The 25,972-nt window shown below is 40.6% G+C and overlaps 1 protein-coding gene across 3 annotated transcripts in view; it reads left to right on the forward strand.

Annotated features, from left to right (window-relative positions):
- The window catches only part of ZNF423 (zinc finger protein 423), a 228,052-nt gene that overhangs the window by 39,930 nt on the left and 162,150 nt on the right, over positions 1 to 25,972 (forward strand). For 2 of the 3 annotated variants that reach the window (XM_030457955.1, XM_030457953.1), the window contains exon 2: positions 2,642 to 2,701. The exons of the other annotated variant lie outside the window; for it this stretch is intronic. In XM_030457955.1, the coding sequence (XP_030313815.1) occupies positions 2,642 to 2,701 (60 nt within the window). The remainder of the gene's footprint in view (positions 1 to 2,641; positions 2,702 to 25,972) is intronic. 3 annotated transcript variants of the gene reach the window in all.

Raw genomic sequence — 25,972 nt, forward strand, 5'->3', positions numbered from 1 at the left:
CTCAGGTCTTGCTGCACAATGGAACCACTCAATGCAGGTCCTGAGCAGCAGCATCCTGGCCTTGCCCAGTGGTCATGTCCTGCCTGGGTGTGTTTGGGCAGCCCCAGCTGGCACCATGGCAAGCAGCATGGGGTCCCAGCTCTGTCCTGGCAGTGCCCCTGCTCCGTGCTTGCTGTCCAAGGGGACAATTTGATCTCCTATCCAATGCAGCAATAAATCTTGGTGGGGTCTTGGCTGTTACTTTTTCTTATGGTTAATCCTATAAAAGATGGTGTTTGCTTAAAAAATTATTAAATAAGAAGGGGGAGTAGTGGTGTGAGCAGCAGCTGCAGGGACAGGCATCTGTGTCTAAGCTCAAGAGGCTCCATCCCACCGACCTTCTCCTTCCAGGGAGGTGCAGCCCTGTCAGCGACGTGGTGGGTCTGTGCAAATAGAAGGGGAGAACCTGAAACCATGACTGCTGTAACATAAAGTGAATTTCAATGCCTTCGCCTTCACATGTATGTTCTCTGTCCCCTTTTCAGTCATTAGGGAACAAAGCAAATTAATGCCAACAGAGGCTGATTTAAACCTTTGCCCTCATTTAAGGGATTCCAAAAAACACAGTTTTGGTACGTGCTGAAGCCAGCTGCCCTACAGCAGCTCAAGGACTAGAGCAGTCTCCAGTGTTTAACCAACATGAAAGATAGTGTGTTGCTAAAATTGCCAATGGCCAGTACTGATCTCATATACTTCTAGTTTCCTAGGACTGAATTTATTGTCTTGATGTATTTTTAGCAGCTGACTTTTTTATCCTTCTTTCTAAGGTAAAGTGTAAAGAAATTAAAATCCCTTCAGTATAAAAGCAGTAATATGAAGACCCAAAAAGCAGCGAAGAATTAAATTAAATTAAAACATTCCATTTCTCTGTTTTGACTAAGGTGCATAAAGTGCTGACTTTGCCCCAAAACTAAACAAGCTAAAACTTCCTGAAGTTATGTAGATAGCAATATTAAAACAAGATATATTTGTGTAAGAGAGAAACTGTGATTAAGATAATTAAGTCCAGAGTTTTTCAATTAAGAGATGGGTCAAAACGTGGTAACAAGATGGTGGTTTACAGAACACAAAATGGTAGGTGAACCCCTAGGAAAACTCTTCTGTAAGGAAAGACCTTGGAGCTTTGTGTCTTATTTTTCTCTGTTGGTCTGGAATTTAATATTGTGTGGCAGGGCCTTTATGCTAACACAGAAATTTTGGAAAAAGTATAACTGTGTCTCGGGTATGATTTTTTCAAAAGAAGTGGCCAAATTCTGTGCTTCTCTGTAAACATGCAGACTCGCCTTGCCCACCTGAAGGAGTATGCATTTGTTTAGGGTTTGAGCATAAAATTACAGTTTGTCAAGACACTGCCTTTGTAAATTATTTTCTCTGATCTTCATGCTGGATATTGTCATCACTGACATCAAAGTTATAGATAAGCTTCCTGGATGCCAGAATTACTTACTGGATTGGGGGAAAAAAAGAAAAAAAAGGGGGGGGGGGTAGAGGAAAGCATAAAATCAAGAATCTTGTGATAAGGTTGTGAATACTGAATGTGAGTAATCACTGGAGCAGGGTCTGGGCATACAGGTCCCATCTGGTCAACAGGGGCTGTGCTTTTGGCCTTGCAAATGTTTTGAGTTTCTGTTGCAGAATTATGAAGAATTTGTATTTGAATCCAACATAAATTAGATAAAGGGTTAGAGATTGTTCAGTGCATGGAATAAATCCTTTTCATCATGAATTAAAGACCCATGATTTAAATATGTTTGTCATGGTGACAGGACAGACAGATTAAGAAGATCAATTCCTGCAATTAAAAAGAACAATTTTTGCAGTTACCACTTTCAGATGCCCAGGCTGACATTAGGAAAACTGCTGCTGATTTCAGTAACAGCAGGATCAGGCTCTGCTTATTGTCAGTTGATCTCTTAGTTATTTTCAAGAACGCAAGACCCAAATAACATTTTATAGTTCTTAATAGGCAGAAGGTTATAGATACATTGCATTTAAGTGCTGAGCACCTGGCTCTGACAGCTTTCACATCAGCAAGCCTTAAATGCAGTTATTTATGACTGCTGAATTACAGAACATGGTTGCACATTATAATGGTGTTTTAAAATTCTGGACTCAGAAAAAACTTATAATATCACCCAGTTCTGAATTTGGCTGATATGTTAATGTGTTAAGGTCACATAAGTGAGGCAATTTTCCCTTTATAGGACAGTTCTTCACTATAATGTGTTACAACATACGTTTAAAAAAATTACCTCTGCATTTACAATGGCAATATTGTACATGCAAGTTGTTGTGAGTCTACAAAACTTTAAATATGAATGCTTAGCAGCTACTGATATATAAATCTCTTGAAATTTCACATGAACTGTTACCTTTTCAGAAAGAAACTGCAAACATAAATTCCATTTAGGTAAAAATGCAGGGAAAATCTTTTTGCTAAATTTTCACCTTATGAATTATTTTATAGAGAGCAGTAAGTTCTTTTTCACCAGTGCAGAAGTCTGTTTTAATACTTAATGTCATAGGAGACCTAGTTTTCTGATGGCTTTGCTTTCCAGTTGGTTTGGTTTAGCAATCACAACTTATTTTTGTTCTTTTTCAGTTGAAGAGGGTGAATCTTCAGATTTTGGGTTGACCTGGGACTCATCAGTGACACAATCAGGTAAATATTTTAGGTTCTTCTGATTGCAAAAACTGCTAGAAAGCTGCCAGGCTTTTTACAGAAACTGTATTTTGTATGTCACATTCCTGTCTCAAATCCAAGACTACCCACTGCAACACAATTTTTATATCAGTTCCATATGGTCAATAAAATCTATTACATACAGAGACTAATATACTCTTATCCTCCAGAGAGCCATTCTTTCTTCTTGTGGGCACACTGAAATGGGTTGTGATTTCTCCAGTATAACCACTTTGAAGTTTTCTGCAACGGGCACTGTTGCACATTCATTCCAATCTAATTACATAAAAGCTGCTTTAATAGGAATTTTAAACTTGAGTCTCAACTGGAATGTGAGTATTTCTTCTCTCAGCAGAAATTGGAAAGTACTGTCAGAGCTGGAGAATAAAAGTGGTACATCACCATGGTAGAAAAATTTAACATTTTAACCAGATTTTGGTCTGCTTGATAGTAATAACTCCTGAACAATTTTCATCTTTGTTACATTAATTATTTGAGTAAAAAGACTCTCAACGAACTGAATGGGATACAGAAAATTTGTCTGTAGTTGTGTAATGTATATTGCTAAAACAAACATTAGATTAGTTTGTTTTTACAGTAACCAGCCATGTTTCAGTCACTGTTTGTGTCCTGTGTATTTTACTATTATGCCTTCAGCATTTATGAAAATCTCAGAATTTTTTTTTTTTTTAAATCAATAACTCCCTCTCTGTGCTCTCTTCATACTGGACTGCTTGATGGTATTCTCAGGAGCTCAGCAGCAATGTATAAACAGCTCAGAAACTGAGCAGTAATATGAAAATTAACAATGGTGCTGCATTCCTGGTTAGCTTGGGCTTTGTAAGAGTCACAGGGAAGACTGGCTCACAGGAGACTTCTTATTGAAGTCAGCATCTAGCTGGTCTTGAAGGCATAAACTGCCTTTGTGTAGCACTTGGTGACATTTCACTTCATACTGACTGCACTCTCGGTTGCTCTCAGTGCATCTTCTCTGGGTGCTATGGCTGTTTTGAACAGTTTTTATTTTCAGTAGTCTTTGATAGCAAATATTGCTGCTGCTGCTGCTGCTGCAAACTCCAGCTGCGATGTCGAAGGCCCCTTTGTGCCTGGAGCTAACGGTGCATGAAAAGAGAGCTTGCTGGCTCCCTTGCTTGACCTTCGTCTCAAACAGCAGTGGAGTGGAGTTACTGGTGTTATCTATCACAGGTCTTGAATTGTATTAAATTTAACACAGGCTGAGATTCAGAACAGCAACAACAAACCCAAAAAGAATCTCTGTGCAGAGCCAGAGTTAATTTGGGATTTCTGGGTGGTATTGGTGACTGTGCTGTAAGTAAAAGCCTATGTAAAGCCTTCCCAAGATTTAGCTGAGTCTCCTCCATTTTTCTTCCTTTACTCCCCTAATTACAGCTTTTATTCAAGACGTCAGGTGTGAGATAAAATGTGTATGTGTAGTTTATAGTAGCTTAAGGAATATGTGTGCTAAGTGGGAGATTTTCCTCTCAATATATTCAGTTGCTACAGCATCTGATCACAACAGGCCACAGTGCACAGGATAGAGGTTGTAGGCTGGAATATGTCTGAGTAACTACATAGAAAAAGCTTGAAAAGCCATAGTGGTGTGGCTGCATGGAGTCAGTGGCTCTTGTGTGGTGTGCCTCCAAAGCTATATTCAGTAACTGAAACCAGTCCCTCAGTCCCAGTGTGTGAGACTTTCATTATGTTCTTTTATGATCTTCCTGTTTGCATTAGCTCCAGTAGTGTGATGTTGAACTTCAATAAAGGGTGAAAAAACATGCTTCAACTTCTTATTTCATGCCCCTTCCTTTCTTGGCCCAAAATGACAAAATTGCCTCCCTTTCCTTGACCTCCCCCAACACAAGAAAAACCAAAAGGCCAAACCCCGGGACTTGTTAACTCAGAAACATTTGCCAGATGTTTCAAATTAACATATTTCTCTCCCTTCTCCTGTGTGTTTGTACATCTCTGTGTGTGTGCAAACACATACAAGGCGACTTCTGAAAATTTCTGTTGGATTCTGTGCAGCTGCTGTGGGGCATGGGTGTGCAGTATGTAGGAACTGCAGGAGCAGGTAGTGTGTCTTTTTTTTTTTTTTAATTTTGTTTTTTTTTAATGCTAATAAAGTCTTTATATATATATAAAGTGCAGTTGTGGGGAGAGAACGTGCTTTTGTGGCTGTATCTCAATATGTGCATCAAACCAGTAGAAGGCATATGGGAAATTCTTTTTTTGAGTGTAAATAATACCTGTAGTCATAGGGTTGTAGCTGTAAGAGCTCTCTGGCCCCAGATCAGGCTAAAGTGGTTGTGAGGTGTAGGACAAGATGTGTCACACTGGTGTCCATTCTTTGCTTCTGATGGTGGGATGGCATCTCTGCTACTGACGTGTGATAAGAGCACATGGGTTGTGCATCCCTGACTGTGCCATGGTGCTGGGCAAGGGGTTGCTCTTGGGAGCTGTTTGGTGCAGCTCATGGAGATTTGGTGGAGGGCACATTGGCAACAGAAATACTGCACTCCAAGGGGTCTGTTCATTGACAGCTAAACACAGGAATCATCCTTTTCTTATGGCAGGGTATGTGCACAAATTGTTATCTGTTCTGGCTTAACTGCTCAGTCCTGATAAAACTCGCAGAGGTGAAATGCTTTGCAAGAATCCAGCAATTGGCATAGTTGTACTGGGATATTCAAGTCCTTTAGCTAGAACCACAAATAGTTCTCTGACTTCTTAATTATTTTTTGAGCACAAATTAAAGCCTGGATGTATTAACTTAAAGAATCAGGAAAACGTTCAAGGAGACTGAGGCTGCCCTTCTGCCAGGGTAAATAATCTGGATGTCCACCAGCCCCACTGAACAATGAGTGTATAGCAAACTTCCTTCCTCTTCAGGTCTTGTAAACATTTTTCCTTAATGTAAAATGAAGAAAAAAGGCTTTTCCTTTCCTCTCTTAATCTGAGGATTTAGATTGCTGATTAATAGCAGCTCAGTAGTGTTTTGCTGTGTAAGAGTCAGTGCTTTTTGTCCCAGCAGAAGAGTGCAGCGGAGTGCCCCATTCCCTGCTTTTACTTCTTACCAGCATGTGCAGCCCTTGAAGCCCATCCTGAAGTGTCAGGGAGGGTGGGCTGGGCTGGGGGTAAAGCAAGCACCTTGCAAAAGGGTTTTCTGCTTCTTTGAAGCCAAAAAGAAAGGATTCTATATTTGTCTGGCTGGACCCTCTCTTTGCAGTGTTGCATTGCTGTTTTAATACATCATGAGAGTATCATCTTGAGGAGCAGCAAGGGACGTTTTAAAGAAGTAAAAGGTCTTACTAAATATATAGAGAATTTAAGGCATTTTAAAGACCCATGAAAGCATTTTACATGTGGGTTGCTGGGGAGTTTCTCATTAGCCTGACTGTGAGGCCCCAGGGAAGCTCAGCTGAATTGTCTGGGGTAAAACAGAGCAGATTCTGTCTTCTCCTTAGGAGTCTGCAGACCTAAAAGCCTGATTTTTTTTTTTTTTTTTTTTTTTCCTTGTGTGTGTGTCCACTTTTGAGATAACTGAAGGTATCTTACTTTTGTACACAGTGCTAGTTATGATATTGATCAGGAGTCTGGGAAATGTGGAGCTATGGGCCCACAGCCTGAGTGCTGGGGGTAAAGGGCACTGGGTATGTCTTGGTATGTATGTGCAGGACATAAGAACATTTCTGCACCATTCACAACTGCAGGGTCCTCTCCAACACCAGAGCCCAACAATCCATTAGCATAATATGAATATAAAATATAATTATATTATCCCCAAAAAGCACTAAAACAAATCACAGGTTGGTATTCCCCCTTCTCCCCATTAGCTCCAGGCTCTCTGTCCCTGCAGTAGCTGGACATGCATGCGAGGAACATATTTGCAAAGCACAACATGAAAAGAAACATCACAAAATTTTAGGAAAGAAACATTTCATGTTCTTCCATTAAGAGTTAGACCACAATCTTGTTTTATACAGTGCACTATAGATTTTTAATTGCCTTCTGCAATTTCTTTTAAAGTTTCTCTCCTTTAAGGAAAGAAATAAGAAAAAGAAAATAAGGAGAAGTGGCAACTTTTGAGAAATGAACGACACAATAAAAGAAAGCTACCCTGTGGTCACTTCTTTTCCAGAAAGTTGGAAAAAACCCTTTCAAACACCCTCAACATGAATTTGTGGGATCTCATGCTGCAGAAAATGGAAAAGGTTGGTCACAGTTTAGTTGGCATTAGAAACTGTTTTCTTGCAAGTGTTCTGAAATTACCCCTCTTAAGTGCCATCTTAAGCTTAGACATCATCTAAAAGCTTATTTCATTAGTAAGGCAATATGAAAAGATTTTGGCTACAGTGTGTAAGGATTTCCAAAGAAACAAACCTTTGAACATAGAAAAGAACATAAGACTTTGATAACTTTCTGAGTTGAATATTTTTTCCCATATACTATGAAATGTTTGATATCAACTGGTTGGCTTTCTTATGTTGTTTTTAAAAACAATGTCCTTCTCTCTGTGTGAACCTGAAGCTTGCAGCCCAGTCAGTATAGTCTGAAAATTTTAAATATCTGCTTTGGAAGAAGTCAAAACCCAAATAAATGCAAAGTAGAAATAAATCTAGGGAGGTTTGTAGCTCTGGCTGCTTTGTTCCTAAGTTGAACTTTTAGTTTCCTTGGTTTGTAGATTTTTATGCTGTGACAGTTATGTCCTTTCAGAAGAGGAAAAAAACACAATTCCTAATTATAAAATTAATTTTTTAACTTCAGTCTTTTACCTCTAAAGGCTGTTTAAATAAATAAATAACAAAAAAACCCAAAACCAAACAACTACAGAACAAATTTTTGATAGTGTTTTCTCAGTCAAAAAGGTGATGTGATAGAAAGTACATGGTGTTCAGATGATGTGGTGGCATCCAAGGCAGATGTATGATTTCTGGAACTGGGTTAATATAAAAAGAAATAATATGAACAATTTATAAACCTTGCCAGATTACTCTTTCTCACAGCACAACTTTGCATCTGCAGATGCGAGGGCTTCCTGGGAGTGTCTTTGCTCCCAGTGCACCCGGGGTGGTGAGAAGGGTCGTGGTGCTGCTGGAGGAAGCTGTTGGCTGGAGTCTCAGGGGGTCCCTGTTGCTCCACCAGGGTCTGACCAACATCTCTTGGCTGTAGCACCTTCAGGGAAAGGAGAATTATAAAAAATGAGATTCCTTGCTGTGTGTGTCTGCCATGGAAATGGCTGCCCCACAAATCTGATCTATCTCTGGTGGTGTGATGCCATAGGTGTTCAGCTCTTGTTTGGGGAGGGAATCTCAGGCAAGAAGGAGTGATCTTCAGATGTGAACACAACATGGGTGTCAGTATTTAAATTAGAAGCACACACCTGTGTATTATGGCATTTCTTAGAAAATACTTACTATTAAAACTGCTAATTGGGAAAATTGTGGTGATAGCGCAGAGAAGGAGAATTAATTTCTGTGGTAAAAGAAGTGAAGAAAGAAAAGCTCATCACAAAGTGAGCTATTGTGTGCTCCCCTACCCTGTCATCTACCTGTTTCTGGGCCTTTTAAAGACAGCATCTGCTGTAAAGCCAGACTGCTTAAGGGAAGCTCAGCAAGCATCGTGCATTGCAGCGTGATGGTGGTGGCGGCGTTGAGTGAGCTCCTCCTAAATTACTACAAGCAAAATCCATGAAGGGGAGGATTTCTGCAGGCTGTGGGGTCGTAGCCCATGCCTGACCACACTTGTGAGGGGCTGTGGACGCGCATGCACTGGGATTCTGGCAGTGCATTGAGACTGCAAGGTTTCAGTCAAATCTCTGAATCTCTGGGGTCATCGGGTTAGCCTCATCTGAAGTCTTGTGAGCTTGGTTCATCTGCTGGCATAAGGCTGCTGTGGGTTGGGGAATATTCCCACAGGATCTTCTAGCAGGGGTGTCTAGCTCAGGAGTACAAATACACCATTGGCAGGGGCAGTTGCACATGTGGATGTATTCTTCTGGGGCTGGCAAGAGAATTCTTCCATGGGATCATCTCCCTATCTTGCCAGCAACATTTTTTTTTCCTGTGACAAATCTGGTTTTACTTAAAGGTGTGCCTGTTAGAGCTTTAGCAGCTGTGAGACTGTAATGCTGTGGTTTTCTTTCTTGTGCTGACTGAAGGAAGTCACTTGCCTTCATGAGTGGACCCTCAGGTGCAGCACCTTGGCTCTCCATCCCTTGCTTGTGTTCATCTCTCCCACCGGTATGACCATCCCAGTGAAGGATGCTGCTCTTCAGCTGGGAGGAGCAAGGCAATAGCATAGCACCTTCCCATCTTCCTCACGCTCCTTTCTTTTCAGTAATGCAACCTTGTCCTCTCTTGTCCAAGGAAAAGCCTCTGATTAGATGAACGTTTTGTATGGTTTTTAGATGAAAATTATACCTTTTGTTTACAATAGGTTTCAGGGGCATAACTAGCTATAATGGGCTAAAGTAAAGCAAAGGAGGTGCTAGGCTGAATTCAGGAAACATTTCCCAGTAATGGGATCTAATAGGTGCTGATATTATCTCCATCACTTAGGTAATTTTCAGATTGAACTGGACTTGATAATATGCTGTAGGAATGGTCTTACATTAGCAGAGAGATAGATAAGATCACCCAAAAAGTCCTTCTCATCTCCAGTTTATCAATTTCTGCTGTGCCTTGGATTAGCTAATCTGCGGATTTCAGGACAGAAGCAGACTGAATGGTCAAGCGATTGTACTTTCTAGAACTTAATTCAGTAAATATTTTTATGTAGGATCCCAAAGCACTTTGTAAATGCTAATTAAACCTCCCAACCTAGTAGCAACTCTTCCTTGTGCCCTGTATCTATACTGCTTTGTCTCTGCATCGTGCAGCATGCTGCAGGTTGACCTTCCCAGAGGGCTCTGGCTTTGGGACTGATGGGCACTTGCCAGCCTGTCTTGCTTTCAGCTGTTTCTGCAGGTCAGTGGCTTTGGTTTTCCAAGTCTGTTTTGCCTGGCTGGTAGGAGCAAGGGAGGCTGAAACCATGCTGCTATAGGAAATGATTACAATGGGTTTTACCTTTGTGAAATCAGACAGCTGACAAGTTGAAGGAAAATCTCCTGGTGGACAATTTCTTTGGTTTTCACAGAAACGTCTGTTCTCCTTCAACTGGCTTACACATTGTGGTTGTAACTGGTAGCACAAAGCCCCCAGCCTGAATAAATAAAACAGAAATAACAATATCTTACATTAGCCTGTTGGTTAAACAAATAAAATCAATAAAAAATAATGCTGCAGAGGTGGATCCTCAATAATCGTTCTTCTTGAGGAAAAAAAAAACCCAAATTGTGCCAATCATGAAAGCGGAGCTTTATAAGCAATGTTATAAAAGAATAAAAACCAATGGAATAAATAAGCTCCACTGCTCTGTGTTCTGGGCTGAGTAAGGATGTTGATATGAAACTCTGCAGTGAAGAACCACATGAAATTTATGGTGCTTTGCCCAAATAATCTTTGCTTATTCAGTACGGGAAACTAGAATCATTTGGGTTGGAAGGGACCTCTAGTGGGTCTTACTCAACATTGACCTGACTTGTGAAAGTTTTTGTAACTGTATTTTTGGTTAAATTGTCTTGACTGTGAAGCTTATAGCAGACCAAATACAAGTATGTTTACTCTAGCATCAGAAAGTGTATAGAACAGAAATTAAGGCCAAATAATTAGGGGGGAAAAAAAGGATTTTTTAAAAGTTAATGTAGCCTAAAAATTCCCACAATAGAAGATACATTTGTATTTCTGACATTTATTGTCTAAAGTAGCCTTTTCTGTCTTGCTACATGGAATTATGATGTTATTGTTGAAATAATTACAAGCTCGTCTTGTAATCTTGTATTTGTTGTGTATAAATTCAAATGAGAAAACTGTTAAATGGGACCATTTATAATGAGATTTTAGATACCCTATGGCTCTCACTTGGAGACAAGTGACCTTTGCCTTTTTTGGGGCTGAGTAACAGCACGATGAAGATTTAATAGATGTGTGCAGAGAGCTGGCAATAGATTGGGGTGTGCATGGAAGAGGTGCTCAATGCAAGAGCTCTACGTGTTATTGAATTCATCATACTTGGGACTGAAGTGCTTGTCTGTTTGTGTGTTTTGCTAGCCACGTCTCCTTTCTGCCCCGATGGCCTTGGTGTTCATTAGTAGAAATTGTTACACAGTCACAGAACACTAAAGAGGAAGGAAAAAAAACCCCACATACTTTGCTTGGAAACTCTGTCTGTGTTGCATGAAGCTCTGACAAGATCAAGCCTCTAATTAAATTATCTGGCACATGAACAATTTTGTTCTGAGATCTGCTGAGCTAATGTGTAGCCATTAGCTCATACAGCCACCAAATCAGAAGTACCAAAGAGACAATTTACATAGGGCCACAGCGTGTTTTAAAAAATTCTAGTGAGTTGTGAAGCCTGTAATGTTAATTGCCAGTTAGCACATTGTAATTGCTGTAATTATTTGCAAGTAAAATGATGTAAGGGACTTAACATTGTACTTTTCTTAACATTTCATATGTTGGTGAGCCACTAAATCTTCCACTTATGAGTTCTGGTTATTTTGAGAGCTCTGCAGCCACTTGCTGAAGTTTGATCTCATCCACCAGCTTGCAGTTCTGCCTGTTGTCTTTAACGCTGAGCAGTGGTTCTCTGAAGTCTTTATTAAAAAAAAAAAAAAAAAAGCAATAAAATAATAAATTGGAATGTCTGCTGCTGACCAGCAAGAGCACAGCCATCCCTGCAGCTGGCCGTGCTGGAGCCCAGCTGGGAGAGAGCCCTCAGCACAAATTGCCAGCCTATTGCCTCCCACCGCCATGCCGCGGAAGTGGGCCAAAAGCTTCTCCATGTGGGATTAAAGGGATGTGTAATAGATTAAAGATCAAAAATGTTAATTAAGAAATGGTCTTTTCTAATAAGATGCCTTCAAGGGCACGGTACCAAAAATGAGGCAATATCTCATTTTGGCAACAGTGCTGGGGTTGTAATGAAGCTTGGAGCACGGGGGTAAGGGGAGAAGGAAGGGACGCCTCCCATTCAAGGCATCTCCTTCAGAAGTGGTAAATCAATTAGCAATAAAAATGTAAACATAGAAGTCTGAATGACGTTACTCAGGGCTCCTGAACAATGTGTGGATTCAGATGCGTGTTTTAGCTTGGTGTTTCCTTGAGGATGAGTTGGCAGTTTGCCAGCTGATAAAGGCGGACTCCTTCAGCTTAGTAATATTTAAGCAGCAGCATGATAATGTGGTTGAAAATAACCACTTTTATTGGAAGGTTTGATGCATTTGCAGTGAATCTATGCAATGTATTTTCCTGATGCAATTTTCTAGCTATGGGAAGTCCAGCACTTAGTTGCTGGGTTGAAACTTGGAGGCACTGTGGTTGGGGAAGGGCTTACTTTGCTTCAGAAAAGGGAAGAGCCACAAGTCTGAGTGTTCATATTCCAGGTTTTCTGCAGCACGGAGAAGTTTGGTTTACAATTTAACTGATGCATGTTATTTTTGTGTTTCAAACACAAAAGATAATTTCAGGAGCTGTTAAAGTTTAATTTCATCATTACAGCTGAAGAAAACTTGAGCATTCCAGTCAGTGACTCCACTGTCACATTTTTGAGTAAACTCATCAAAACTCCAAAAGGAAAACTCAGATGCTTAACAATGCTTTTTCTTGCAGTCAGATGATGGGATTTAACATCCTACTTTATCCCACATTTTTCCCTCTAAATGCCCTAACACTGAAAGCTGCAGTGTTTCCAAAGTGAGTTTTTTTTTTGCTGCCATGAAATGGAGAGACCTGGTAGGCAAATTTCTTTCCTCTTGGCTGGAAGCTTTTGTTCGGATAAAGAAAAACACACTGGCATGGTGAGGCTCTCTGTGGAGCATGTGTATGTTTTAAGGGTCTGACTGTTGTCTGAACCAAAGATAGAGAGAATTTTCAATTTGAGAGAAATATGGTGGGAGGGTGCTCTCCAGTTGTGTGTCTGTGGTGAGCTGTGCCTGCCTGAAGCAGAAAAAAGTCCTCCAGTAATGGTCTGAACCTTACATTTGTTGTTTTAGCTGCATATATTTAGTTTTCATCTGTTGTGTGAGTCTTAAGCAAAAGAAAACATTTGGAGGAGATAAATGAGTGAAAGACAATGGCTTTGCACTACCTGCTCAACTGCAGCCCCCAAGTGAAGTGAGGAAGTGGAGTGCAGCATCTTCAGCCTTGAGAGGGGGAGCAATGGTTTTCCTTGGGTCTCATATAATTGAGAGGGGGTCAGGACCCCTTGGAGCTGGCCCTGCTGTAGACTTGTGCTTAGGCAACTTGAATTAAATGGCATTAAATTCTCATGCCCTGGTTTTGTCAGATAAGCAAAGACAAACGGAGATAGTTGTTGTTTTCATCCTCAGAAAGAAAATCTAGGCTCTATTTCTTATCAAAAGACCCAAGTTAGATATTTTCACATGTAAAATAGCTTACAAATGTATTGTTTTGATGGATGGATTTGTTCTATCTTGACTTGATTTCACTTACACGTTTTGTTAAAAGAAATGTAACTCAGACATGAATTAACCTTCTCCCAAGAAGGGCTGTGTCCAGCTGTTCTTGCTGACATGTAAAGAAGACACAACTTTAGGTACAGAAATATAGTTGTCCTTCTCATTATACAAGTCTCAGTCATTTTGTACTGGGCAATTTTGGAGACAGTGTTCTGAAGTGAACTTGTCCTAGGTGTAATTTTGACAATATTAAAAAAAAGACTTCCAGTTTGAATGATTTAATCAGTAGGTTGTGTTTGCAGAGAGGTGGTCAGTTTGTAATGCTGTCATCAATTTGTAGAGAATGTTTGCCCCATATAGAAATTGAGAAAGTTGAACTTAAGCTTTGCTAGTATTTCATATTGGGCTCTTTGCATTTAGCACACACAGATAACCATTTATTCTGTTAAATGAATTACAAACGTTCTGTGTGAAAAGCATTTGGCTTCTCTTCCTTTATCATATTAAACCAAATACATTTATTGCCAAATTTCCACAGTAGCATCCAGAAGCGTATACAAAATCAGCAGGGTGAGACAGGCATAGCTGAGAGCAGCATTTGGTCTATAATCTTATGAAAAAAATATTGTGCTGTAAAACTGTGCTTTTTCACATCAAGGTGAATTTCAGGCTAAATCTTGCACAAGTTAGCTAACAGCCAGATTGGTAACACATTTTCTGGACAGGATTTTGCAGAAATACACATTTCTTTCTTCATTTTACTCTTTATATATTTTGTGTGCAAAGAGCTGTAGTGTTGAAGACATGAGGAATAGCACCCCTGCAAATTCTCTTTGCATCTCTGGGCTTGTGTTGTGACAAGACAGCATAGATGGTTCTGTATAACAGAATGAAATTATTTTTCTTTTATGACCCTTACTTTCAAAAAGAGGTGCTCGGTATTGTTAGCTTTTTGTGTGTGAAATTGAAATAAGAATTGGTGTTGCTCTGCCTCAAAATATCCTATAAAAACTGGTGATTTTTTAGGACTTTCTGATATACTAGTAAACTGATTGTATTTTAAATGTCTTTCTGAGTTGCAAAGAAACCCACAGATATACCACAGGCACTGGAAGTGTGGTGAAGCCATCAGCAAACTATTAAATGAGAAAACACATCACAAGAGTTAAGTGATTTTTAGCTTGCTACTGTAATGAAGTATCTTAAAATCTTATCTGGTTAATGAACGTTATGGCCAGGCTGCATAATTGGCTGAGAATGCAGGAAGTGGAAGTGCTTTAAAAATAGACTTCTAGCTGTACATGGAGTGGAAGAGTCCACAGCAAACCCCCAAACCCTCTTTCCACATCAGCCATGGGACTGGGGTGAGAGGGGCCACCTGAGGCTGTGGGTGCAGTGACCATGCCCACAGCAGTGCTGCATGGGACTCTCACAAAGGCTGTTTTGTAGAACAAAGTTCTCAAGTGTGCATCTTCTTACTTAGCAGCAGCTAAAATACAAATCCAATAATTTAAGAAAAAAAACTAGGACTGGTCCCCCCACGAAGAAACATGACTTTTGCAAATTGATAATTTGTTATTGTTACTACTTTTTACCTAGTGCAAAGTACGCAGGGAATGGGGCTGCTAGAGAGCATATCAACTAAATTAGGGTTAATTAGGAGTTCTCCCAAATAGCTGGTGCTTCATCAGCATCAGAGCAGCGTGTAAATAAATCTAATTTCTCTCCAAATAAACTCTTAAGAAGCTTAATTACAACAACAACAACAATCTCCTTCCCTACCCCCTCATTTTCATTAGTGGGAGCAGGTCATTATGAGCGCTGTCTGGTGAGGGTTATCATGAGCAGTCCCGATACGCACCTTTCATGGTTGTCCTTGGAGGCAAAGGAAGAAGTGGAGGAACTTTCACTGTTTCTGGAAGAGTCCAATTAAGGTAGTTCATTAGAAACTTGAGAACCAGAAAGCACTGATGGAAAGGAAAAACCCACCTCTATATTATGGTGAGACTTTTTAAATTACACAAGGTATTTCCACTACTTGGATTATTTGCCATCTTAACTCCTTCCCCTTTATTATTTATTTGCAAGCTAAAATCCATACTTTGGATTTTACCTGTCCGTTTGTTTTCCATCATCCTGATGGTGGAGCTGAGGGCTATGGCACTTCTCTGGTGCTGTGTACCACACAGCTTTCTCCTGCTTCATCACTTGGGACTTGCTGAATCAGAGGAGTGGCTGTGAGAGGCAAGACTTCAAAGTAATTTTTACCTTTAGCTCTTTTAAAAGTCTTTTCACACTTCACCATGTAAGGCTAGAAGAAAGAAAGCAGGAAGATTTTAGGATAAAAAGTGTTACCACTACTAAAAGGATCACCATGCTGGAGGTCTAGTGCAGCTCACTTCATATTCCAGGGATAAATAGCTGAAAACCTCTTGCCAGAAATGAGTTATCATAGGGAAAGTACAAACCTGGGTGTAGACGTGCTCTGCAGAGTGCTTATTCAGTGGGATTAACTTATTTCATTTGATGCTTGATTCACTGTCCTCTATGATTTTTAAATTTTTTTAAAAAATTACTTCTATTTCTACTGGAGCCGGCACATTCCTTATTACATGGTGTCACGTTTCAGCCCATCCCAAATTAATAAATGAGCAGCAGCAGAATAGCATGCAGCACAATTCTAACAGCATGAGCCTCACAGAAGTATATTTCACTTAGCTCCAATTTAAATACTCTGCTTTGCTCGATTTAATTATGTGAAATTACGGAATTAATGGCTTTGTCAAGTGAAACATGTAGGACTTCGGAGTTTGGTATTAAGGAAAGAAATGAGAAAGGAAGTTTGAGGTACATTAATTTTTGCCTATGAGCTCATGTTAAACATAAGCTGAAATATAACTGAGCCCACAGCCCAAAATCATGTCATGTTTTACAAGTGGGGAACAGAGAATGAGAAGAAAATGACAGGGAACTTTTAGAATTGTTCTAATTTGGTTTTCTTGTTGTATTCATCTCCTTGGTGGCTCTCCTGGGCAGGAGGGGTTTGTGTTTGTGCAGCAGGAGCTGGCTATGGCCATGCAGGAGGTGATACTTTTTGCAGAATCCAATGTTTCTCTAATAACTTGACCACCTGTTAAATACCCTTTCCTGTGCTGCATAATAGGAGAGGCACAGACTTTCCTCTCTTTTCTGGTTGAGAATCTTGTTAAGTTAATGACTGTGAAAAACAGGCAACTGAATTCTTTTGCTGTGGGCTGGAGACCTGCAGCAGGACCTGGTGCTGGTTGTGCAGAGATGCACACATGTAACGAGACCTGAGGGTGACATTTCTGAAAGCCTGTAAGCCCTGCTCTTCCAAAGCCATTTAGATACCTAGGTGCCTGACTCTCATTAATTTCCAATTTCATGGGTTTTTGCTACAGTCCGTTGCCATTCAGTGGGTATTTGGCTTCTAAATCACTTTGTCTGCCTACAGATGTCCCCCCCAGCTCCAGCTGGAGCAGCGTCAGGTCCTGTTTTCCCAGTTTCCACTCACTTTGCCCTCGGTGTTCTGCTTGGAGGGCTCTCGTGTAGCCAAGATATGAGCCTCAGCCCCTCTGCCAGCAGTGCCCAGTGGCAAAGGGACATGAGCCCTTGCTCAAAAAAACCCCCCCCAAAATCAAGCAAACAAAAAACCACACCAGAATTGTAGAGAGAAAGTTAGAAGGTTGTTTTGGTTTTTTTACCCTCCAAGATATTATTTGGCATTGAATCAGGCTGTAAAGCCTACATCTAGGTTATGGTCCTGATCCACTCCCTAGACCCTGAGGGTAAAAAGGAGTTTTACCTGCAAAGCCAACTCCATGAAAGTTCTGTGGCGTTTGCCCACAGAAACCTCTCAAGTCTTTAATTACAGTTGTGAAGACTCCCAGGCACAGCTATCCCAGGAGCAGCTCCCTTCCGTGCTCCTTCAGCTGCACATCTGGCTTTCCCACTGGAAAATGATCTAGGCAGGTTTCAAGCAACCCAAAACCCATGAGAAGGTCAGTGAAATAATAATTGCTTTCCTTAATTTGCCTAAGTGTCTTTTTCTTTCTGCCCCAATAAATTTTCCTCTCTGTTTTTCCATCCTTTGTATCAATTCTACCCCTGATGGTGTACAGAGTGCTATGGCTTTTGCCCTCTCGGTCCTAACAAATGTTTTGGGGGATTTATAGATATATAGATGCAAATGCTACTCATAGGATCCTACAGGTTTGGTTTGTAAAAGAAGTTCCTCTTCAACATAGTCTTTAAACAAATCTGTATCCTTAGCAGTAGAAAAATGCATTTTGAGCAGAAATATATTCAGGGACACAAGAAGGTGTTTTGAATTAAAGCCTTGCTCTTCTCACCTGCATGTGCATACACTGTTGGATGTTACACAGTGAGGACAGGAATCTTTGAGGGGGTAGAGCTTACCTGCAGAAAGGACAGGTCAAAGTCCCAGCTCTTACAGAGGGATGAGAAAGGAATCTGCATTTTGAATTAGCCAAAAGGGATTCAGATATTGAAATACATAATAATTTTGTCATTTATGGTAAATTACATCACTTGCAATCTTTCTCTCTTTAAAAATCAACAGCTTTACTTTAATCATGAGTTCCAGCAGCTATTATTTTGAGCAGAACCAGTCAATACTTTATTTTTGCATTTGATACACAGCTGCAATAACAAGCCACATGGGAATTTTATTAAGCCTTCTAATTTTTTGGTCTATTTATGAAGCTATAGATTTAACTTTTATAGATATCTGATTTTTACCATAAAATAAATAAATAAAAAAAGAATAATTTACAGTATTTCCTTAAAAGAAAACAACAAATGGTCTTGTCATGTCTATGAATTAAAATGTGATAAAGATGTTCTTTGCCAGGTGAGATTGGGATTCCATGGAACTGCTGGAAACCAGGCAGTTGCCTTCAACAGAGATTAAAAAAATAATAGATTGTATAATATTAAAATATTAACATACCCAAGTAAAATTAAAGAGCTGTTTTTGTGCTGAAAATTTACATGGATTTTATTAGATTACGATGGTCAGTGTTAAACAGTTGTATGTCAGAGTGAAAGTGTTTTTATGAAGAAGTGCACTTCACTATGAAGTCAATACCTGCTGCATCCTAATTTCCTCGTGCACACAAATGAATTTTAGATCAGTTTTGATTTGAACCTCCTTATTGGAATGGAAGGTGGCAATTACCCCCATTCCTTAAGGATCTAGGAGTGGACAGTAACATCTTGTTTCCAGAGGTGAGCAGATAATCTGTTGCTCTAGATATGTAATAGTTGTAGTAAGTGGATTAGAGTTTTCTGCAGATGATAGCAGTGCAGTTTGGATAGCTGTGTGCAAACACACTATTTGATTTGAATGCCACAGAGATCTACAAAGCAAATTGCTATTTGACATCAGAACAAGACTGAAGTGTTGCTATTGTGAAAAAAGCAGTGGTAACTGTTGTCTGCACTTGAATGTGGAATATCCCTGGTAGCAAACAGAGCAGAAACAAGCCATGGTACAAAGCAAGATGCCCCTTCTAGGACTGTGACTTTTTGATCTAATACAGGCTGTACTTTGCAGGTCAGATGCTCACAGGAGAGCTGTGAGCTCTGCCCTGCCATCTGCCTAGGAACTGCCAGGCCCCGCTGCTGCTGTAGTCCACTGAAACCTTCCCCCTGGATTTTGAAGCTGTTCTTTCCAAGGAGACTCTGGTGTAAAGGAGGAGGCTGCTCTCCTTGCAGCCCTGTCACAGCCCCACGGGGCAGAGGGGCAGCAGGGCACCCTGCCCAGGGTCCCCCCAGCTGAATAACTGGGGAGGGTCCTGCAGATGCCACTGCGTCAGGAACTGAGCACTCTGACTGCTCTGCTCTCCTTTCCTTGAATTTGTGGCAGGGAAGTGTTTACATCCCATATTTATAATCTTAAACTGGCTGCTGAACCACTGAAGAGCTGATAAACACTGTGCTGTTAGCACTATAAAGTACAATCCCACTGCTGCTTGCATGCAAATAAATAATAATAACTTAGCTCTTTGTCTGCTTTTTGGTGTATAAATGCAGTTGTCATGTAACATCTAAATCATTTTAGTTAGAAGGACTAGAAAGGCTGAAACATTACCTGCAGCTATGATTAAGGAGAAGTTTTACTGTTTGGTATTAGTTTTATGATTGTTTTTTAAATCTGATTAAAAAAACCCAAACATTTTTAAAGTGATATGATTCTTAATCACTATTGCTGAGTTTAACTCTTATTTTTAATTTTCCTGATTAATTTCACTTTCTTAAGGACTAAGGAATTTGCCCACAGGCTAAAAGCTACTATAAAATGTTCATTAAATGTTTTCTTATATTCATTACAGACACAGCTATCCTTTCCATGTGCCTGGTCAGTTTTAAGGCCACTGTTTTTGTTACTACCATAAATCATTAAAAAATTTTTTTTTGTCATCAGTGAAAGCTTAATAGAAGCCTGTATATATATTGTTTTAATTAGCTGCTCAGAAAATTCCTTAAAAAGAGGATGTAAATTCTTCCACACCAAAAAGTGGAGACTGTTTCCAATTTGCGCATAAAATTGAAATTGTCTAATAGACTCTTTGAAAGGTGTGGAGTTGCCTTCAAGGTAATGATTTAAACATAAACTGACCCTTGATGAGGGAGCTGGAGTTTCAATTTAATGTGTTTCTGCAGTTTTCCTTCGCCTTCAGTGCCTTGAAATTCCACACAAATAATTCCTTCATAACAAGTGCCTTTTCAGAAGATGTATGCTGCTGACAGTTAATATAAAATTATTGCCCCTGAATGCATTTTTGTAATTACTTCCCAGAGAACTGTCTTTGTGTTAGAAGACATTTCACACTTTAGTAACATAAGTGTTTGGGGAGAACATGAGTAATAATTACAAACAGTCTTTCAGTGAAAATAAACCTAAAAATTATAAAAAAAGCTAATGTTAAAGTTGGTTAGAGACAGTGAGGAATTTATTTAGCACGTTACGCCTGTCTGTGTATTTTCCAAGTTTAATAATCATTCAGTAACTAAACTTTAAAAAAAAGCAATAAAGAACAGAGAAACTGCTTTCTAATTTTCAAGCAATAATGAAACTAAAAACTGATTAAAAGTGACATGCTACTAGAGACAGAATAAAGAAACTTAATCTGAATGCTCCTATAGGAGATTTCTGCTATAATGGAAAATGAAATGGCTCACAGTTTGATCAATAAAAAAATTAGCAGCATTTAATAAAAGGTTTCTCTAGCTTGTTGACTGAAGGATACTACGGAAGTCTTGACATCCAAGAAAACCAGGGCTGTTGAGAAAGTTTGAGTGTGTGAGCATGATGTAAACTCCCTGACTGAGCACAGCCAGTGGGTTTCTGGTCAGAAATGTTCTTTTCTCGCTTAAAGAACATGAGGCCAGGACTGTCTATGTGAATATCTGCACATTCTGGTAGTTACTATGTGCATACCAACAGGGAGTTTGGATTTGCATGGAGGCAGAACAATATGGGGTGAAGTCTTGTTTTCGCTGGAGAAACCAGGGAAATCATATGAGATAACCACACATAGATACAGGTGGGCTCAGGTGAGAGCCAGGCACCACATTCCCCACATTATCCATTCTGAGTATGATGCTGGTGATTGTGCCAGCTGCCAGGCTTCTGCCACGTCTTCCTGCCAGCTCTGCCTTTAAACTCAAGGTAGACACTTCAGGTTTTCTTAAATAGTGTAGCTGCTAAGTTAGAAAATGTCATCAATGAAGTAAGATGAAATTTTTTTCTGTGAATTATTTCCATAAGTAAGTTAATAGAAGGATGCTGGGGTGGTGGTGCAGGACTGTCACTAACAATTCTCTGAGTGGTGCAGTGCCAGCAGAGTCAGGCAGCAGCAGGGCAGGCCCTGGCAGCACTTAGCTAGTTATTACTGGGGGTTTAGCTTGGAAGCCCTTTCTCTTAAAGTATGTGTACAGGCAGATGTAGAAGGAGGTGCAATACCCTACTAAAATAGTTTTTCTTTGCTAAGCTAAAGAAGAATGCTGAGAACTGTCCACCTACTGAGAAATTAGTATGATTTAATACATACTGGTGTGTAATGAGACTCTGCTGTGAAATGTTATAATGTGCACTTCCTCAAGTCTTTCTGACTTTTGTATACTTTATTGTTAACACACTTCACAAAGCACTGTATTATTAGTGTAATCTGTGTTTTTACCCTATAAGTTATTGTCCAGGGAGACACTGAGCACTCTCCCTTGTCTCTTGCTTTTCCGAAGAAGCCCTCACAGCCACCATTGCCACTTGTCATTGGACTCTGCTGTCAGAGCCAGACAAATGACAGCTTGGAGAGGCTGCAGCAACCATAGCCCTAGGAGGGCACGAGGAGGTAACAATATACAATTTTCATGGTTCAAGGGTAGCCTTATCCTACTGTTCTTCATTACAGTACTGCAGTGAGATCAATTTTATTAAGTTGTAAGTCTTAGGAGGCCAACACCATTAACTACATGCTGGATCAAATAATTTTTTGGTATTATGATTGTTTTTCCCTCTCGTTGAGGGAAAGCTAGGTCTGATGCACAGATCTCTTCAGCCTGTGAGGAGTGTTCCGTGGCAATTCCATGTTGGCAGGATTGTGTGACAGTCACTCTGCTCTGCCTTGAAGTCATCCCATGCAGCTGACATTGCATGAACAGACTGTGGTGTTTCATGCATTATCCTTTTTGGCTCTTTGTTTTTCAGCTAGGCACTTCTTTTTTTTCCCCCCATGTGGTTTTACACTGTTTAGAAGACCTGTGCTGCACTGCATGATTGAGCACCAAGCCTGCTTGCTTTTGATGCACATAGCAAGGATTCAATGTGCAGAGCAAGCTGCCTTTGATACCTGGTCCTAGTGCTGGGATGCAGTTTGTGCTCCCTGCACTGATTGCCTTGGCTGGAGCAGGTTTCTGGCTGCTCTGGGGAATATGGTTGTAGTGGTTCCAGTGGCTCACATTGGTCCTGGCCCATTGAGAGGCAGCACACACATACACCTGTGTGTAAGATGTGAGTGTTAAAAAAAGATGGGTTTGGAAACACTGAAGAGCCACAGTCCGGGGGTGCCCAGCAAAGCCAAGACTTTTCATCCTGTGGGAAGATTTCAGCTCAGGTTTGTTTGTGTTTGCATTACTGAAACATTAGTGGCTTTTTTGCCTCTATTCATTCTCGTTTGACCACAAATGCCAGAGAACTTTGGACTCTTTTGCTGTATAACAGTGCTAGAGACAACACTAGGCTGTAACAAACCACATAAAAGTAGAGACCCCTCCCATGCTGATTTGGCATTTGACACTGAGCACAACGTTTACTAATGAAGGTTTAGATTAGGCTTTTCCTTCAAGTCATTTGTTTCTTTTGTTCTCACTTCCTAATTGTAGATGAAATTTCCTTCCTCTTGTCTTGCCGGGGAGCTGAGCAGCAGCCCCAGGGCAGGAAGGCTGCATCCCTGGGGGGGGCTCACCCCTGGGCTCCACCAAATTCCAGGAGGTGGGTCAGTTGTGTGCCAGCACCCCTCATCCCTCCAGCAATTAGCTTTTATTTCTTTAGTGCCATTTACTTTTATCACATCTCTGGAAAATTCCTAGGAATTATCATAGCCTCTTTGTGAGACCTGCCATTATTTTTTCTTCGGAACAAGGCAGGAATGAAGAGATGCCTCTTCCCCTGTCTGAATTTTCTTTTTTTTGCCTTCCAGCTCTCAGGGCTCAGCAGTGTGTGTGTGTGTGTGTGTGTGTGTGTGTATGCCCATGCTTAGGTAATGATTTGTACAACATAACTTCGGGCATTCTGTAGATTGAAGCTCTAGCTCTGCATGGGAAAGTCGTTCTGATACAAAGTGTTGTTCAGCAGTAAATCAGTGTACTCCTGTTAAGAAACAATTCTTGATGGAAGCCCTGTAACTAGAGGTATTTAAAGCTGGACATGACTCTGTTCCAAAGACCAGTCCAGAATTTAAAATAAATCCCAGCTTTAAAAAGTCCTCAGGCTTTAAAAGAAACTAAAGAAAAGCCCCAGAAAATGTACTGGCACAAAGACAGAAAGGCTTCCTTGCCCTGTGTTATGCTGATAAGAACTTTGAAGTGTCCATATTTGATTCCACAGCAGAAAAGAAATAAGCCAAGAGATTAATTTCTCTGGCCCATCCAGGTGTTTCATGGGGTTACCTGTTTCCATGTGGAAATGGTAGGTAGGCATCAGTGTCCCCTTCCAGTGTGGCTCTGAGCTTCCTGTCTTTCCAGTGCTGCATTGATACCTGAAGTCCCCAAAGCATTTTCCTACTGCCTCATAGCTGGACTGGCACCACAGGCCAGGGCTGAGGCTCTGCCACACTCAGCTCAGGGCACAGCCCCATCCTGGCAGTGATGCTGTAAATCCCAGCCTGACTGGAGCAATTGGAAATTTGCTCTTGCCTGAGTTGAACATGGTACATGTAATTTGTTTTCAAATATTTGGCTTTAAGAGCACGTTGTTCCTGTAAGAGGGCTGTTTTGAACACTGCTCAGAAGGCATTTCTACTGTCTGCAACCTTCAGGCTGGACCTTTGGGAATTCACTTTTCCAGCTTTGCCAGGTTTGCCACATTCCTTGGACCACCAGGTCAGGCAGGAACACTACCAGTTCTTCATATGTCCCCTTTGAAATAGTAACTTTCTAGAGTACAAGCTGGCTTTTACAGAAAGACCAAGAGTCATTAACAACATTAACTTTAGTGGCAATTAGAATAACATATTCTTGACTGTTGGCCAGATTGTTTAGGTCATAGGGTAAAATATGCTTCTTGTGTAAAGCCCTGCAGGCCTTCCAGTGTGCTACAGGGGAAAAAAAAAGAAAAAAGGAGAAAAGAGAATAACAGAAAGTCCCCCAACCCTGCTTCCTGACATTTCAGGTAGAGCAAGGTGTATTTTCAAGGCTGATCTCTCATGCAAGAAAATTGTTAAAGTCATCATTTGAGATGGCAGGTTCATTTAAAAATTACTAATAACATTTTTATGAAGTACAGGGCCTTTCCCCCCTCCCTTTAGAATTAATTAGTTGTAATTTATCCTAATATGCAGTGTTGGCAGCTCCCTTCTGCTGATGTTTGGCCATACCCTTGTGCTGTGCTGAAATGTCCCAGTGCCATCTGGGAGCTGTGTGCCCATGGTGCCATCTTTAAGTTCAGATTTTTTAATTTTTTTTTTTTTTTTTAGCAATCTAGATAGAAGCTATCTACTATTGAATGAAGTTCACTCATCCCCAAGGCCATCTTAAATATTGTTTGTATCAGTTAATACTCATATCTGCACTTGATGATACAAGGTAGCCCCTGGTCTTTGGAGACTTCAGAAGGTGCCATTGGCTCTGGCCACCAAAAAGCCCCTTTGTGTCATAGTGTATGGCTGTGTCCCTTCAGAGCCAGGTTCACCTCCAGTGCCAGCAGTGCCTTTACCTCCCATGGTGACCCAAAGCCCTTCGGCAGTGTGCTCCTGCCTGGTTCTTCGGGGGCAGGAGACTCCTACAGTTCCTGCCAGCAGGAAAATTACTGGTTAAATTTGTGACCTACCACAGCAGAAAACTCCTCAGAAATTAATTCCTGAGGAATGCTCGTGGCCTGCTGTCCTCGTCAGGGAAACTGAGCTCACCACAGGAGCAGCTGGGCTGCTTTTGCAGCTTTTCCTTGCTGGATGGACCACCCATTCCCATCACCGCCCTGGAGCTTGCTGCCTGTTTCACTCCCCTGGGCAAGGAGCTGGTGTCTCCCTTGGGCTGCCTGCACCACACACGCCCTGCTTGCAGCTCGTTGTCAAAATAGTGGAGACAAAGGTTGAAAAACCAAGAGACACACCAGATTTTTCTCCTTGGTGTTTTGGTTTCTACAAGGCAAGCACCGAGCAGAGGAATCTGAAGACCTTGTTATTCGAAGGACAGTAACACTGAGGCGTGGCAGACATGTAAAATTCCTTCAACTTTCTGAAAACAGAAATAAAAAATCTCAGTTTAAAGCAATGTTGCATTTGCTAAATAATTTATGCAAGATTCACTGTTGTGTTATTTGACATACAGCTCTGTCAAGCAACAACGCTTTTGTAAAGTTGCCTAGAGGATCAGATTTCCCATTCAACAGGGAATTAAAAAATGTTTCTGGAATTTTGCTTTGCAGTCGGGAATCTATTTTCTTATCTCACATTGTACAATTTATTTTTCCTAAAGCAGTGTGCTAAATTATTTGTTATTGTTGGACTTGGTCAAACAGCTTTATCCCTGGTGTAGTCACAAAGTGTTGGAGTAAAACCAAGGATGAATTTGTCACAGTGTACTCACCAGATCAGCTGTCCTTTAGCTTAACTGTCAAAAGACAGAATTTCTGCTAAAAATATTAGAGAAGATTCCTTAAATCTTCCCAAAGTTTCCTAAAAGTTCTTCATCAGGTTGTAGTAAAGTCAGTCCAGAAGTGCTTCTCTCAGGTCTCCATAGGCAGGCAGCTTAGAAGCAGGCAGCAGTTCCTTATGCTAGATTTATATAGTTGGACTATTTTTATGGGTTTCTGTCTTATAAAACCAGAAAGTTGACATTGTGATTTATTAACTATCAAGTCTGCAGGACATACAGGCTTTAAAAAGTTTGAATGTGCTAAGATGGTTGTGATTGTAGTCAGGGATGAGAGGCTGTAAAAAGGTGGG

Source organism: Calypte anna, chromosome 11 (genome assembly GCF_003957555.1).
Source record: "Calypte anna isolate BGI_N300 chromosome 11, bCalAnn1_v1.p, whole genome shotgun sequence".
Classification (NCBI taxonomy): domain Eukaryota; kingdom Metazoa; phylum Chordata; class Aves; order Apodiformes; family Trochilidae; genus Calypte; species Calypte anna.